We start from the raw sequence: 17,636 nt of genomic DNA, 5'->3' as shown, positions 1-17,636 counted from the left end.
ATTGAGACCCACTTTCCTCTTCCGGTAACAAGGGCACGCGATTTTTTTTTGCGGAAAAAGTAGGGGCGTGTTAACACAGCGCGCTACTAAATCTCTTAAATCAGCATCCGCCTCGCTTGTCACAATTTGACGAAATTTCTTGAGACAATAGAATAGATTGTTAGGTCTTTTTCGGTGATGCGCTCGGGAATAAATTTATGAATTTAGGACCCTAGATCACGGTTCGAGGTTCAATAAAGATCCCGCATCTGGCGATTAGCATCGTCAGCGTTTCTTCTTCGTTATTCCTGGTGACTAGACATCCTGGTTTCCGAGGACATGCCATCCTTCTTGAAATCCCCCTGACATGTCCCCGGATGTCACGGAGTTCCAGTTTTGCATTTTAAACACACGATTAAGGTCCAGTTTCACAAGTGTCGGTTAACTTTTAACCTTAGATTAACTCACTCTTCGTCTCTTTCTAAGGGGGACGTTAGAAGGAGACAAAAAGTGAGTTAATCTAAGGTTAAAAGTTAACCGACACTTGTGAAACCGGACCTAAAAGACACGTTCGCATTCCTCTATTTAATACTGCGTCACATCAAAATTTCCAATCTTCGATAACGTTAATATCGTTAATTAATAGGTGAGAAAATAATTTTTACGACGAAATATAAATTTCCATCTTCGTTCCCTCGTTCAAAATCGCGGGAGAACGAAGTTTCCTTCCTGCAGTCGCGCGCAGAGGAGTATAACCGAGTTTATTGCCGAGGAACAGCCGCGGTCTACGGTGACAGCGAGAGGCAGGACGCGCGGAGAGATGCCCGCTCGTTCGGCTCGCTAATCCGCGAGCAAGGGCGTCGCCCTTCGTGCCCGTCTTTACGTGGCGTAACCGAGAAGCCGATACCGAGCGGAGCACGCAGCAGGAAACGCAACCAAGTACGTCCAACGCGCGCGCCGCGTCGTCGCTCCGCGTCGAGGCGTTTCACGCGCATTTTTAGTCGGTCGATGACTCCGAAGTTGTATTAAACACCGGCTACGCCGTAATTGAAATTACGTAGTATATACTGGAGTTGGAAACGCCCGGCTGGTTTGCGCGCGCGGTTTCCTTCGTTATGCCTAGGAGTGTGTGTCGAGATCACGGTGAGGAGAATACGCGATGCGTCCGATCGTATACACAATAACGTCATTGGCGAATCCGTCCGAATTGCAGGCTTCGTCGACGAGAGCCGTTCCGTAGCGCGTGATTCATTTATTACTTCTTTACACCTACCAATCGCGTGATTCATTTATTACTACTTTACAACTTCTTCACACCTATAATAATCACGAACTCGTAAGCGAGACGCGAGTAATTATAGATTCACTGACAGTCGCAATTTGTAATCAAGTCAGTGATCTGAGTGACGGCTCCGGCCGCGCTTATCGATTAATTCCCTATTGCCTGATCCAACGATCCCCGCACCGATCGTATCTTCAAATTGCAAAATAATAGATATGGGAATCGATTGCGATCGAGTCGATTGCAATTGGATTCCGAATGGCTTAAGAATTCACGGGCGCGCGAATGGAACGGCAAGGGTAAGAAAAACAAAACAAAAAATAAAGATGTATAGATTGTGGCGGGGAGGAAGGGAGGGCACGGATCGTTCCGGTTTATACCTCGGTCTAATTAGAAACGGCATGTCTCAGGCAGCTTCAAGGCTGTCGCGTCCTTCGCGATCATTGCACGCTCGACATATTACCACACGAGGAGGATCGCCCCACGCTCGGCCAAGGGAGAAAGGCGATGTATGGCGAAAGAGTGTGCACGCGCGTGTGTGTGTGTGTGTGTGTGTGTGTGTGTGTATGCGCCGTATATATATTACACGGCGCATCCGGGGAATTGTACTGAGGATGCACCGAGCGCACATTTAACCCGTCAGTGGAAAAGGTTGGGTATGCTAGATCCAGCTTGTTCCGCAACTCGCCCTAATTCGAACCATTGTTGTTCGCATAATTTAATGTATGTACACACGTTCAAGAGTAGAGGACTCGATGCGAATCGGTAACGATTTGAACCAAACTGAAGAGAGAAGCTCCTTTCGAATGGTTTTGAAGCTGTATAGTTTAAAAAAAAAGGGAAAGAGCGATCGAATTTTACGAGTTTGAGTAAGCCTAAAGTTGAAGACTTGAACGTTTTGTAGAAATGAAGAATTGAAAAAGATAAATTCTTTACTAAGCTTTTAATTTCGACGACCGAGGGCACCATTTCACACAAATCGGCTTCTTCTATATTAATTTAAGTATCTCTTATGTGACATGATGGTTATTAAACTCCAAATATCACGACGATTATAAAGATAAGTCATAAAGACATTTAAAAAACGTCCCAAATTTGACTTATCTTTCGGACGTCGTTCGGTTTACTTGGGAAACGTTTAATCCTATCGATAACTTCCAAATTTCGCAAATGTTTAGGTTAACGGTGAACAATCGCGAGGGTTCAGGTGAGGGTTCAAATTACCTGAAGCTTTATGTCCGGAAGTATCAGCATCGTTCGCGCGTCCGTTCGCCAGGGCGAACCGCGGGTATCCGAGTTCACTTTTCGATCCGTGTCCTCGCCTTCCCGATCTTCGCGTATTCGCGTCGAATGTCCTCCTCTCGGGACGAGAGTGATACGCGGGCCCGTCTCTTCGGTCGTCTTCCTCGGAATTCTCTGGAAGCTCCGCCGCGGAGTTCCCGTGGAATGCTCGCGGTCGCGTCGTTCGCACGGTCGACCGGAAGTGCGAGGTGGCTCTCCTCTCAACGTACCGATATTCGGCGAACACCCGGTCCGCGCGATATTTCAACGATTCGCGAGCGATCGCTCGCGCGGAGAACGAAAATCACGCACTGTTTCTGATGGAAGACGCGACGGAAGACGCGAGAGTTGTCGCGTCTACCGAGAGGAAGAAAGCGGCGGTGAGTTTCTTCGCGTATAGCGCCCGGAGAACTATTGGAGAACCTCACGTCGCGTCGCGCGGAGAAACGGAGAACGGAGAACACTTCGGCGAGCCGGAAGGACGAGGTCGGGGAAATCTCGAGGTCGTCGAACGGATGACGTTCGATCGGCAGGCGAGTTTTCGGAGCACGAGGCTGGAAGCTGGAATAACCCGACGACGCGATCGACGCGATGGCGTACGCGACTTCCCGATCGGCATAGACGACGATCCATCAACGGCACCTAGAGCTCGGCTGGAATCGGCCGCGATCGGTGTAGCTCGGCGAAAGGGAAAAAGAAAGGGTGAGCAGAAAGAAGAGTAGGGATGGGCCCGGTCGCGAGGATGGGCCTGCTATGCGGCCCACCACCGTGCTACGAGAGGAAGGGAGGATAGGAGGAGGGAAACATATCGCGTGTTTCTCCGCGAAACCGTGATAAATTTCTCGACGGGAATCTCGAACATCCTTCGACAATCTGATAATTAGTATCGGAACGCGATAATTTGATCATTTGACGATTTTATAGCGAAAGTAATAATGAACTTCGGTTCATCGAGGGTGATCTTTAAAGATTAAATTCTCAACAGCCTCGAATAGATGTTTTTGTGACACTGGAGAACAGTAGGGGGAGATGACACGTTTCCCACTTTGTGGGAAAATATGATAGGAATGATGACGCGTGGCGCTACTTTTTGATTGCCAATTTATCGCGTCGTTAATCAGAGAATCATATGATATAAAACAGACACGGTTACTCGCAGTATTAACGTTGTCGTGATTGCAAATGTCATGCGAACGTGAACTATCCCTGAAATTGCAATAAGGTCTTCGAGGACTTCGGGGCAGGTATAATCGTGTCCAAAAGTATTTAAACTCATAAGTTATATTTCTGTCATAACAAGAACAAATAATAAATATTTACTATTTGTATTTGTTACACGTTCGCGTGTAAAATGTTCAACGATTGTTTTCAATGATAAATGATTTATTACAATGCAAAGACATATTGCTTTTCTCTCTTTCTCTGTATTTTTATGTTATTCAAATAACTTTCAGATCATGTTGAGCCTGATAAATCGTCCAAGACGGGGAACTTTGAACATACTTCAGAATAGCTTCGGATTTCTACTTCTGCTTTTAGGGATGCACATTGTCGATCGCGATCTCACATGTCACATACTTGTTCGACCGCTGCGATGATTGAGTTGAATGCGACAGATGGTCGCAAGGCCTTTTCTTCTTTGAGGTAGCACCTTAGAAGTATTTGCACTTCGACATTCCAAGCTGACTAGACTAGATTGTCGACGTTTTTTATACACGTCGAGCTTGGAAATGCAGCAAAATCGGTTCGTTAAAATAAACAAACTGCGACGTGTAAAATTATACGGATAACTTATATTGATGTCTAATCATACATAGCTTGAATTTAACATTTATATCTTTTTTTTACGTCTCACCTTCTTATTACCAATTAAATCGCAATCTGTTAAAGTTATTCTATTTTGATGATAATGTCAATCAACTCATTCTTCGTGTGCATAAATCCATTATGTCTAACGACGACAATCGAGCTCTCGTTTCATTTCCGGGGTTGGGTTTCCGATTACAGCGCACCTTCACGACCTACGTGAAAATTACGTGAGGTCTGCTTCACGGATTACGGATTGGAACAAAACGAATGCAAAATTTAGAATGCGGAATCTCCTCTGCAAATCGAAAGTCGCAAGATGGAAAGCCGACGTCGTCGGCGCCGAGAGAACGGCGCTGAGAGAAAGGCGCTCGAGATGATTAGTTCACGGACGCAGATGGGCATGGAACCGCCGGGGGACTTTTCCGCCACCTGTTAATGGAAACGCGATCTTTTCGAACATTCCGGACCGGACCGGGAAAATTTCCGTGTTGAGGAAAAAGTCGCGTATAGGTACACTTGCCGCTTCAGGGAACACGTGCGCGGTCGAGCGTTATTTACGTAATCGATTGCGAAAGAACCGAATCGTTTTTCTTTTACCTGTCATACCTGGCAAAACGCGTATTCGGGCGTAAAAATGGGACGCACCCCCCTGAGTGACTCGCGTGATGCAGAAATAACACGGCCCTCGGCGTCGAGATAGAATATTGCGATTTACGTGCACGTTGCGTGATTACTTTTTCGTATTAGCGGCGTTATGGCAGTTTAGCGCGATGCATATGCAAACAAGCGCATCCGTTCGATTTCGTTCTACGTGAGGCGTATCTATAGGCGCTGATTTACCGCGAATGGTCACGTCTTCCCCGACCGCTGAAGAAAATGCTGATGGTTGAAGAGCTCTGCGAAGTCAATTCTAGTATACTTTCGAATTCTCGAAGTGTACAGAACTCCGAAGACACACACACGATATTAATCAATTCTTGCTTCGTTAATGTATTTTTCGAATTGCCTATATAAAAAACGCGAAAATTATATTAATAATAATTAATATATTGATGTATCGGTACTCGCGCATCCACGCGCATTTTGTTACCCAATTCAATGTTAAGCAAGCGAGCCTTCCTCTGAGAAGATGCAAACAAACCTAATCAAAGATAACAAACAAATTTGTTGGAAAGACGCTATTGCTCTTTTTCGTTATATAAACTGCCAATTACACTATTAAATTCGTGTGTCAAATTATACTCAATTTGAATCATTTTTAACCATTCCTATAGGTCGCCACTGCTCCTATACTTAATATGTCATTAATTTAACTAAAACTGGAGTTGAAATAATACTGTTTTGTGTTAAAATAATAAATTTCGACGCCCATTACCATGTATAATTACCATGAAAAATAACAAAATGTTTTTTAACACATAATATTATTTTAAATTTCATCCTTTAACATTTAACAATTATAGAGATCATTATTTTAATCACAAAATGATGCTCGAAAGGTCCAACGATTTTCAATTCCGACTGCATGCCGGATAAAGATTATTTTTTGTTGACGACAGAATGTCGTATTGTTTTTTCGAGGTCCTTAAAGTGTGCGATAAAATCAGGGACCGTGGCAAGGTTAACGAGCGGCCACGACGCGAATTGTGTTTCACGTTTAGAGGCAAGGAAGGCACGCCGCGTGTCGCCGGCGCGTGCGATTACGCACAGTGCAACGTGACTCATGCAGGACCCATCGTTCGTATGGCGCCCGCCGAGGAAGAGGAAAACGCAAGGAAGCAACGTCTCCGTGTCGTTCGGGAGCACCGGAAGGGCCGACAGCTGCGACGGCGGCGCGGCGTGACTCACGCGAGCACACCGCCGGCATACATTATTAAGGCACTCGAGTGTCGTCTCGTTTTCCATTGTGTGCGCGCCGTGCTATCTGGCAGTGTGGACGAAACCGATGATGCGAAGTTGGGGATCAATGACGGGCTCGATAGTTAGTCGAGGAGAATTATTGACTCGCGCATACACGCCGATATAAAAACCCACAGAATCAAAATTTCTCGAAACATAATAATCATTACCGTCTGTTAATTAGATAAACGTGATTAATTAATTGTAATATGATAATCTTGTTTTATAAGGTATTTTACTGGGGCAAATCGTGAAAGACAAGAAAATAGATTTCACGTAAAGTTTGTAACACCTTATACTATTACGAATCTCATATCGTGTGAATTTCAGTTTTACTGAAATCCTATCCTCCTTTTAGCGCTACGATTTAAAAAAAAAATGTGTTTAAATGATGTGCTTTTAAAACAAAATAAAGAAAAATGTAAAATAAAGTAGAAGTATCAGCGAGTCAAAATAATTTAAGTATAACGTGATTCGATTTCACTTTCTTTCCCACGCTCAGACTTCGAAGGAAGAAACGGGAAAGAATAAAATTTCAAGGAATAAACGCGGTTGAGGAAACAACAAACTTGAGATTAGCGATCTCGCCCTGGGGAAAAGAGTCACTTGTTCAAGGGAAGCACGTGCCAGCTCATCGGTTAGTAATTGCCATCACGACATGTCCCTTGATGACTCGGTGCCGGACAACATACGGCAGGCGCCAGATAACAAAGAACGTGCCCGGTCAGGTCTTTTTTTCTACGTGATATCGACATGCGCAAGATTACAAGTAATTCTTTCCATTTTTCCAATCTTTCTTTTAATCTTGTGCATGTGCTCGCTTTAATAAACTTTTAATCTTAAGACTTCCCCTGCCCCCCTCTCTCTCTCTTAATCGTTCTCATTATAAAGAATGGAATCCTTTTAAAGTTTAGAATTAAGTATCGAAGAGTTGCTCGATAAAGTTTAACAAAGGAATAGTTGTAGTTCTGAGATAGAAGAGAATAAAAGAAAAGAAGTCTTTTTCACTGCACAACGCTACGGAGATATCGAAAATTTTTATTTTAATATCGCAATCTCTTTTCACGCTATAAATTACAAGCAATATATTGACTGGATTATTATCTGTCTGATGAGATAAGATCCGGGAAGCATGAGTGAATCATTCGATTGTACATTTCTGATTACACAGATTTTTTCTGATAGGAAAGGGTTGTTTTCTTACGTTTGTTTCTATATCCGTGGCATGACGAAGCAACTCGTGCCACAGATTCGCCGACGTATATGGCATTTCGCGAATTCTATAGGTCGTGGATGATTTCACGCGAAATGTACGCAAAATCTATTCACGTGTATCGCAATGCGATTCTCCGTCGTTACGTCTTGTTTATGTCCCTTCCATATGGAAAGACCGGTATGTTAACGCAACGATGCCTAATAAAATTTTTCTACATTACCGTCTGTAATATGAACAAACGATAAAATTTGTGGGTAACGAATAATCTCATGCGAAGTGTTCAAGATAATCCGCGGACAAGAGATGCGATAAAATTTTTTATTATGTAAAACTCGGGAATGCAAACGTAATTCTGATTAACATGCTTGTATAATCAAAGTGTAATAGGCAGAAAAGCTAAGAGCAGCAGCGCGGTAATTAAGATATAGTAATTAACATATTTATCCGATTGCAAGTATAATGAATAAAAAACGTGATGATAAATTAAGGATTCGATGACGAAAAACTATGGTATTATTCGCGATGCTGAAAAAGACAATTCTTATTTAAATATTTATCTTAAGTAACCCCTACTGTATTTATTTAAATAAGATTTATTTATTTAAATAACACCTATTGTAATTAATATTAACATAATAATATTAGACTTATATCTCTAAGGCTATATATCTGGATTCATAATTGTAAATTGTAAGCCGTCATGTTTTAACCGTTTCATTAAGTGCGCATACTTTTTGGTAGAACAATCGCAATTATTTAATAAAAGACCAGTGCTTACGCACACCTGCATCGATAGATCGCAGAAAAGCAACGATTTACCAACTAAATAAAAATTGCGAGGATTATACGCCGCGTGGTGCGGATCGAGGTCCGCGGAGGAGCGGAAAGGAAGAGAAAGAGTGAAAGAGAGACAGATTGAAAAAAAAGAGGAGGAAGAGGGAAACAGGTGCGTTACGCATCTCGCGACTTCCGGTACGGTAGACGAAGGTGCGGCGCGTAACGCGCGGCGGAGAACGGACCGAGCGTATCCGCTCGAGCGGCGCGTATTCCGGTCGCGGTCGGAGCGACCTAACCGCGCGATCGTTGCCCGAGTTTACTCCCGTTTTCTCGACACGGACGAGCGACGACGTCGACACGGCGCGGCGCGGCGCGGGCGAGATCGCGCGCGCAGGGCGTGTGTATGCAACACGCTCTCGGCACGACGCAGCGCGGCGACCCGGGAACGCGACCCACGACGTAAAACGACGCCACGACGTAGAGCGAGGCACGCGGCTGCCGGTTGGCCGCGCCGACCTTGCGCGCGTTACTCCACTTTCGAAGGAGGCTAACCGCGGAGGCGAGCGTTGCACCGCGACGCGGTATACGCGCCTCGCCTCGCCTCGCCTCGTCTTGCCGCTTGACGCGCGCGCGTTTAGGCCGTACGTGAGCGCGCGAGCAGCACGTTCTAGCCCTCTCATGCGTGACACGAGCCGCGTCTCCGCGGACACTTCTGTTTTCACAGTGGAATGCAGGTGCATCGCGATGACTTATGTTACAGCGCGAGCGCGCGAGGAGTCGTTTGTCTTGGTGAGACTGACGTCTTTGTGATTTAAAGCTCGCCACGCGTCACTTAGCTTTTTCCACTTTTCGAATAATCTTTATCAGTCCAAAACATATGGTGATAAAATCTGTCGCTATACGACGAGCAAGCTTGGCTCTCTCTCATTTGCGAAACCTTGCTGTGTTTACAGGTGTTACAGGTGGTTCTTGTTTGTTTAACGGATTAAAATAGATTTCGAGGAATATGAAGCTACTAATGTATGGAAATGTTGTTTTAATCGTTTTCGAAGATTGACCCTGAAGCAACTTTGCTCCATGTACTCTCTCTTATAAAGTTCGAACTGAAAACACGTGGCTTATTTGTACATCTGTAAAGGGCCTTCTGTGACCCTTCTATCCCTTCTGGGTGGGGAAGCTCAGAAAATACTCAGAAAAAGTATTCAAAATGCTACGAAAAGTTGCGCATTTAAAGATTAAGATAAACGACTTTTAAATTTATACTTCTCAATCGTCGAACGCGTAAAAATGTTAATTGCGAGAACGATGTGACTTGCTGCGTACTTCTTAAAAATATGTATGCTCTCTCTCTCGTGGCGACACAGATAATATTGCGTGGATGCGTGATAGCGCACTCACCGATCTTGATAAAAACAAGCACCTGTTAAAAGTATTGATAAACATAAGTAGCTCGATAAATGCATGACGATGACGTGTCCCAGCATTTTACCATGAATGTCGCGTTATATATGCAACCGTTCTCCTCATCGCGCAGTTTCACAATTTATTCTTTGCGACACAGAGTATGACGTAAATTGACTTGTTCTCGTGAGGAAAAAGATGATAATTCATAATGATTCACGTGTACATCTCCATAACAAACGGAACTTTACTATTTCTAAATTACTTGCCAATTTGCTTAAGTAAAAATAACTTATTCCGCAATTCATGTTTCGCGGTTAATTCATAATTCCTTGTCTGATTAGAATTATAATGAGACAGAAACCCATGTCCTACGTGCGTCGCAAGATAGCCGACAATTTCCTGACAAAACAATATTTAACGCCTTGGATTTTGTTTAAACAGCACTGTCGTACTTTTATAAAAATTAATGCAAAATTTTTAGCTTATAAGCCAGTCTTTAAGGCAAGGCCGTATTTATTTTTTCATTTAAAAAAATGCAATTTTTACGGCGTTTGTAAAAATATAAAATTTACAATTTTAATCGAGAAGTAGCAATTCAAACAACAATTTCAGTTCTAAATTTACGTTCGAGTTTAAAACGTTCGAGCTAGACGAGAGACTGTGTATCGCGCTTGGCGCTTTAATCGAAAAGTAATCGCCATCCACGCGAGTGTGATTATATCGTTAATACATTCAGAAGCCGAGCGGAAAGGCACGCATTCTTAAGAACGCGAGGTAACAATAGGCACGTGCTCTTTTACGATGTACCTAGTTAAAGCAATTATACCAATTGGATGAAGCCTACGGAGGTAAGAGCCGCGTCGCGCGCGCTCGCGCGAAAGGTAAGAATTCTCCTATCGTTCGAGAATATAAAAAAATTTCGTAAAAGTCGCTCGTTTATCGGTTTAAAAAAATTAGCGCGCATAATACACTTAAACGAACGCGGCACGCATATGTTAAATATACATATAAGTAAGGTATAAATAAAAAATCCTTGAATCGACGTGATATACATATATATCCGTATCTATAATCTATACAGACGAAATCTTCACAATCTTCACGTTCGTCGGCAATAGTTCTGATAAACAAACGCGACCGCAATTAAAGTTCCGTAACTTTACGCGATAGATATGAAGCAATTAGACAAAATGCGACGTTAACGAGCACGCATGACTAATGTAACGCTGGTATCCTCAAGCTCCATGCGTTGCTACTTTGAATGCGTGGTACAGGTGTCGTTATCTTTTATTTCCACGATGATAATGGCTATAGTGCGCCGTATAGTACCTTTGTGGAATCTTCCTAGAAAACGCCGTCGGGGATTCAACGCGCGACTGCACTCGATATCCCGCGACGCATATGGCTCGGATGATAGGCTCGTGTGTAAAGTATACATAATAATATCCGACGAGTTTATAACAGAAACAAAAAAAAAATGAACTGAATATCGCTCATTCCCTCGCGCTTGCGGTGGAGCAGGTAAGAACCATTTCTCAACGCGAGAATATATCTCGTGACTGAGAGATAGGGTATCACCGGAACACGCAATACGAGCGTGACCGTTATTTTTTAAACGAGTTTAGGTCCTGGCGTTTAACAATTTAAATAAGGTTGTATTTTATTTAAAATCTTTGTTTAAAAAAATTTTATTAAAATAAAGAATTGATATCAATGGGCAACGATGAGATTTTAGAATAAATTCCTTTCCGGAAAGATATATATATATATATATTTTTTTTGGAATACACATAATTCTCCATAAATATTGTAATTTCTCTTTTTGTCAGTCTGTCTCTCTTTTTCTACATAATTTGAAATGTTACCAAATGTTGTATTTTGTTACAAAAATTTAAAGAAATTTATCGATAGACAACAGCGAGATTTTGGAATTAATTCCCTTCCAGAATGAGCATTATGATTTTTTTATTGCCAGTTTGTTTCTCAACCTCCGCATGGTTTATAGAATGCGTTATTAAGATAAAAAATTGATTAATAGACAGCGGCGAGACTCGAAAGTGAATTTCCAGAAAGAGATATATTCTGGACTATAATTCTCTCTCGATGAAAGGCATGGTAATTCCTTTTATTGCGTCTGCCTCTCTCTCTCTCTCTCTCTCTCTCTCTCTCAAATTTACTCCGCTTGGTTTGGAATGCATTACTAAAATAAAAAATTGATTAATAGACAGCGGCGAGACTCTAAGATAAATTTCCGGAAAGAGATATATTCTGGGCTATAATTCTCGATGAAAAACACAATGATTCTTTCATTAATTTACTCTCCACTTGGAATGTGTTGTTGTCGCCGGTTCTACGCATAACGTAACTTCCCATTCGGCAGTCCGTCGCGACGAAATTTTAACATATGCATGCGACACACGTGTGCTTTAATATTTCATACGTTTCCTTTACCCAGTGTGATATCACACCTGCGTATAAAGAATACTCATTCTCATTATGCACGAGCCGCGGGACGTCGCAAATCAATTTTTTCCCAACTCTTTGTAAACTCGCATTAATTTCACTCCGTCCTCGTGGCTATTCGACATTCATTTTACATTCCCATTAATACACCTTTCTCACGTTCAGCTTCAACGTTCTGCTCTCTCTCTCCTCTCTCTCCGTCTCGTCTTTCAGCACGAATCGCGTTTTGCTTTTCATCAAGGGATCGGATGCATATCGCTAAACGTGATACGTTATACGAGTGCAACGCAAGTAAAACTCAGTTCGGTAAGAGGCGGCAGCAGCAGCATTTTAGCGGTAAACGCGACCCTGAATGCATCGGCCAGATAGAAGCGAAAGTGAAAGTAGGTATCACGAGCTTTTGACGGAGCGAGACCGTTCGGTGACCGATCGCGGTGGAAACGTATCGAGATCGACGCGCGTCGCCGAACGTCGACGATCGCGTCCCGGAATCCCGAAAGAATCTCACGACGGACCGGCGGGCGTCGTAACTCGCGCCATAAAAAGGCGAAATTCGACGATCATCCTCGACGTCCAGGACGTCCTTCGAGCGTTCTCGCGCGCGCGCGCGCGCGCGATAAGTACATACGCTAATTCGAAGCCGCGGGACCGTGAAATTCGATAGGAACAGGAACCGACAGCGATATCGACTTACCCGAACGAATCGCGGCCGATCGAAGCCGCCATCGTCGACGACGTCCCCTGCCACGATCGGTACGTTCATTGTAGCCGTCCTGGCATCACATATCGCCGCTGGTCGATCAAACGCCGATCACCGTCTCACCGCGCCGGGAGCACTGGATTCACGTCGCGCGACTGGAGCACTGGAGCATCGTTAGTACGTAAACAGTGTAAACACTCGTGTTCGGGCGACGACGCCGAAACGTAGTGGAAGCTTGCCGATCCGATCTACAAACACGATCGCGGAGGGTGTCCCGGGTTCCCCTTTTTCGAATGGCGAAACCGTCGTTAACCGTCAGCGTGACCGCGCGTGACTCCTCCGCTTCTGACGGCGTTGCTCTCCGGACGGGGGTCCGCGCGCGACTCTCGATTTCGTCGGTCGACGCGCTAAACCGGGAGCCACCGAGACCGACCGACCGCTATTACGGGGAGATCGATCGACGCGATCGCGTAGACAACTGGGACCGCGCACGCCGCACGGCCGCCGCTGATCCGACTCGCTCTCGACGGTCTCGACTCCGCGGAACACGGTGAGCGATCGAACGATTGATTGCCGTATGCCGATCGTTCCGAGGGAGTCGGAGTTACGCGTACGCGACGAGGGTACACACGCGACGGTCACGTACCACGCGAACGCTCGTGTCGGACTGTCGCTCGGATTGTTCCTCGGAACGCTGCGAGTCTCTGCAACGCGCGCGAAGGTACTACACCCGCGCGCGCGCGCGAGTATACAAACCACACGCGCACACATGTTTGTAATACGTACAGCCTGGTGAGCACGCGGGGGCCCGTTGTAGCTCCCTGGGGCACGGTACACCTTGGTAACAATTTGATGGGGGATCGGCTATATGGTCGCCCCGATGGTACCTGTACCCTGTACCTTTAGAGGGACTTGGACCGAACTCCGATTAATTTAATCGATGATTAACTTATCTGCAGACAATACGCGTCTGTTATTTTGTTAAGAGGGATTTAATATTTTGTTGTTCAACATATGGCAAATTGTTTTGACAAGTTATATGATTGGAAATTTCGCTTCGGGTAATTCCGTTGAATTTATAACTGTCGGTTAAATTAATCTGAATTTAATCGATGATTAACTTATCTGCAGACAATACGTCTGTTATTTTGTTAACAGGGATTTCATGTTTTGTTGTTCAACATATGGCAAATTGTTTTGACAAGTTATATGATTGGAAATTTCGCTTCGGGTAATTCCGTTGAATTTATAACTGTCGGTTAAATTAATCTGAATTTAATCGAAGTCATTCTACGATTGACTTCGATAAAATTCCGATTAACTTAATGCTCTACGAGTGACTTCGATCAAAGTCCGATTAATCGGTGCGGATTAACTTGTCAAGCAATATCTGTATTTTATCAATACGGATGGAATTATCGATTATAATTATTTATTGTTGCTTAACATGTGGAAAAAGAGATTAGATTAGGGACATTAGATTATATACTTAGAAATTCGGCTTTACGCGGCTCTATACCGGCTGAATTAACCGCTGATTAAGTTAATCTGAATTTGATCGAAGTCGCTCTACGGGAGATTTCGATCAAATTCTGATTAACTTAATACTCTACGAGTGACTTCGATCAAAGTTCGATTAATCAATGATTAACTTATCAAGCGATATCTGTATATTTTATCAACATGAATAGAATTATAATTACTTTGTTTAACATATGGAAAAGAGATTAGATTAGAGAAATTACATATCTGTTTAGAAATTTGACGATTCTACCGGTCGAATTTAATCGCCGATTAAATTATAATTGGAGTTTCATCGAAATTGACGCCTCTCAGGGTGACGTCCGTTCTTTTCTTCCCCCATGGATCTCGACGAGTCCCTTTTAGGACGTGATATCGTTTTTTTCCACACGCCGTTATTCTCTTTCAGTTTTCGTGGATGCTCTCGCGCCTCGCCGTAGACAGCTAGAGTACGCATTGCGCATCCCTCGTCACGAATGGTACTTAGCACCATCAATCATCTGCAGCACTATTAGGATTCTCCCAGCGACCGTTATTGACAACGGAAGATTCGCAACTGTTAACGTTAACGTTACCTCGCCAACTCGCGGAGCAACGTGGATTACGATTGTCGCGTGTCTCGGTTGAAGTTGCGGAATTCGGTCGGGCGCATTAGCGCATAGATTTATTATATGAAAGTACATATACACACGTAGCATATAAACTGCTCAGCGGCGTGAGTCATCATATATCGTAGAATTCATCGTCAACTTGTATCCGTACCTAGAAGAATCCTCCTAGTAGCTGAGTACCTGGAGTATATCCGCTTTCAAGGATCACTTTAAGTCGCCTTTTTATTTTTCAAAACGGGCAGACAAGAGAGTGGCGACTTCACCCCGAATGTTACTCATACGCGACAGAAATCTAAGACAATTTAACGCTAACGTATATTACAAATATATACAAATAAGATAAATATAATAATACAATAAATAAAAAGAGAATCGTCTGAAGTAAACCACGCGTGAGAAATGATCTTTCGAAGCATAAAGTTAGAGGAGGAATCTAAGAGAGAATCTTGACATTTTCGTGTCTCGTATAACATCGTGTGATCTATTGAAAATGATATATACTCATATCTTCCGCGCCATGGGAAGGATTGATTGAAACAATTTTTAAGGACGTGTAATTTCATAACACGTACACTCTTTCAGAGCTTCGTTATATAACGCGCGATGAAGTCATTAGGGCGGTTATATCAGACTTTAATGTATTTGTCGCTACTTTAAATACAGAAATAAAATATTTAGACATTTATATTCCGGTAATTAACGCCTCGAGATTTTCAGACACGCTTAGCGAAACATATATGCAGGGTACTTAAAAAAATGTTAAATGTTAACACTTATATGGAACTTGTGGAAGTAACTTTTTAAATTTAAGAAATAGAAATATAATAACACAAGATATCATAGTAATAAATGTATTTTGTCTTTAAAGAGTCTTTATTTGTTTCATCATTGTCAGTACCTTCTTGGATTCTTCTCCGGTGGCCTCCGGAGCCTATTTCTTTAGGTAGTGTTGCAATCACATTTGCAACTTTCTGTCGAAGATTTTGCACATTGCGATGATGAACAAGTGGACACTCTTTGAAGACAATATACCTTTGTTACCATTTTGTGCTATCAAATCTCTAAAAAAAGTTACTTCCATATAAGCGTTAATATTTTTTGAGCACCGTGTAGATGGGAAATAATAATATAATAACTCTATTAAAGTGCAAATAATAAGAGCGTATAAATAGGCACTAAAAATAACGTAAAAGATTCCTCGCTGTTTCCTCTTCGAGAATTCTGGCGATTAGACCGTACAAATATACCATAGGTAATTAGAAATATATACCAGGAAATATATATATGCGACACGCTGTGCCGCGGTTACCCCGCGATGGCGTAATCGGGCGAGGAGTCCGCACGAGGATGAGCACGAAAGGTCTCGCCGCGGCCTTTCGCCGCGCGTTGGAACGCGGCGAGGCGGAGGTCGCCGCGTCGCCGAAGCGAGACACACGGCGTGTGTTCCACGTCGCGTGGAAAAAAAATACGCGTGTCTCCCGAAACCGACGCGGTCTCCGGGGAACGCGAATTTTGGTGAAAGGGCAAAAGCGCTTTCGACAGCCGCGTCGTTAGACGCGCGTTACGCTCCCCGGGACGAGATTGCCGAACGTGGTCCCGCGTGAGTTTGCGTAACGTCGCTTTACGACTCCACGCGGCGGAGAAACGACGCGAGACGGCCGGCGTCCAGCTAATTCATGATTGTTGTTCGGAAAACGGCCCGGGGATTATTATACGCGTTGATAATGCCGAGGCTCGCCTTCGCCGTTCGAAGAACGGTCCGCGCGGCTCGAATCCATCTTGTTTTGCCGCCATCGTGGCGAATTATATTATCGTCGGTTATACGCGGCAAAACATAATTACCTTCGTGCAATTAGTACGATCGTTGCATTTAGACGATGGATGTTGCGAATAATGCGGTATAATGCGGACTTATCATCCATCTTACTTATCATATCGCACTTGTAATATTCGCGTTTGCCGTTGCGTGTAATCTTGTATCGCGCAGATTGAAGTATATATCCTTCTCGGCAACGGAGCGTACGAAAAACTGACCGAGTATTTCAATAATGGATTCCCAATGTTCTTATAATATTTCACATTTAAATATAAGCTTACATTTAAAGCATAGAGCATTCCAGCAATATCGTAGTAACTTTAAGATATTCCAGTAATATTGCTATACTATTATGTACTATATGGGGAAAACTTCAGCTTGAAGTAAAATCCAAAGCCGTTTGTTGCCATCTTATTGATATTAATATATTATTTCATACAATTTAATTAATTTTAATTAAATAAATTTTTTTAATTTAATATAATTTTATTTTTTCGGGATTTTACGCGTTCTTCAATGACGCGCGAGAGATAAACATTTTGCAAATCACGTTGAGTGATTTTGCAAGCGGAACAGGGAAACTAGATCACGTCCTCGCCTTCGCGGAGAAAAATCGCGAAATGGGAGAGCCTTGGCGGGTGAGGCGATAAAGACATGTCTCTCTTAAACATAACCGATCGATATCACGTGTAATCTACGCGTGACTGCGTGTCGCGGTGTGACTCGCGATCCTCGGCTCCCCTCGATTTCTCTTGATATTCACGGCGTCAACACGTTCGATGCGCCGCGACGGACTTTGCCTTGCGTCCGCAAGAACCGACGATCGCAGGAATTCAACGATAAAATAAACAAATTCGATTTCTTGCCGCTCCATTCCG

At 43.4% G+C, this 17,636-nt stretch overlaps 1 protein-coding gene across 2 annotated transcripts in view; it reads right to left on the bottom strand.

Annotated features, from left to right (window-relative positions):
• The window catches only part of Rhp (GTP-Rho-binding protein rhophilin), a 28,143-nt gene extending 14,655 nt beyond the window's left edge, over positions 1-13,488 (bottom strand). The window contains exon 1 of one of the 2 annotated variants that reach the window (XM_071771009.1): positions 12,805-13,488. In XM_071771009.1, the coding sequence (XP_071627110.1) occupies positions 12,805-12,873 (69 nt within the window). In that variant the 5' untranslated portion in view covers positions 12,874-13,488. Of the gene's footprint in view, positions 1-2,485; positions 3,227-12,804 lie in introns of those variants that run through there. The other variant, XM_071771010.1, reaches the window with a different exon arrangement.
• Between the last annotated feature and the right edge of the window lie 4,148 nt (positions 13,489-17,636).

Source organism: Temnothorax longispinosus, chromosome 2 (assembly GCF_030848805.1).
Source record: "Temnothorax longispinosus isolate EJ_2023e chromosome 2, Tlon_JGU_v1, whole genome shotgun sequence".
NCBI classification, from domain to species: domain Eukaryota; kingdom Metazoa; phylum Arthropoda; class Insecta; order Hymenoptera; family Formicidae; genus Temnothorax; species Temnothorax longispinosus.
This window is presented reverse-complemented; position numbering and strand designations above follow the sequence as displayed.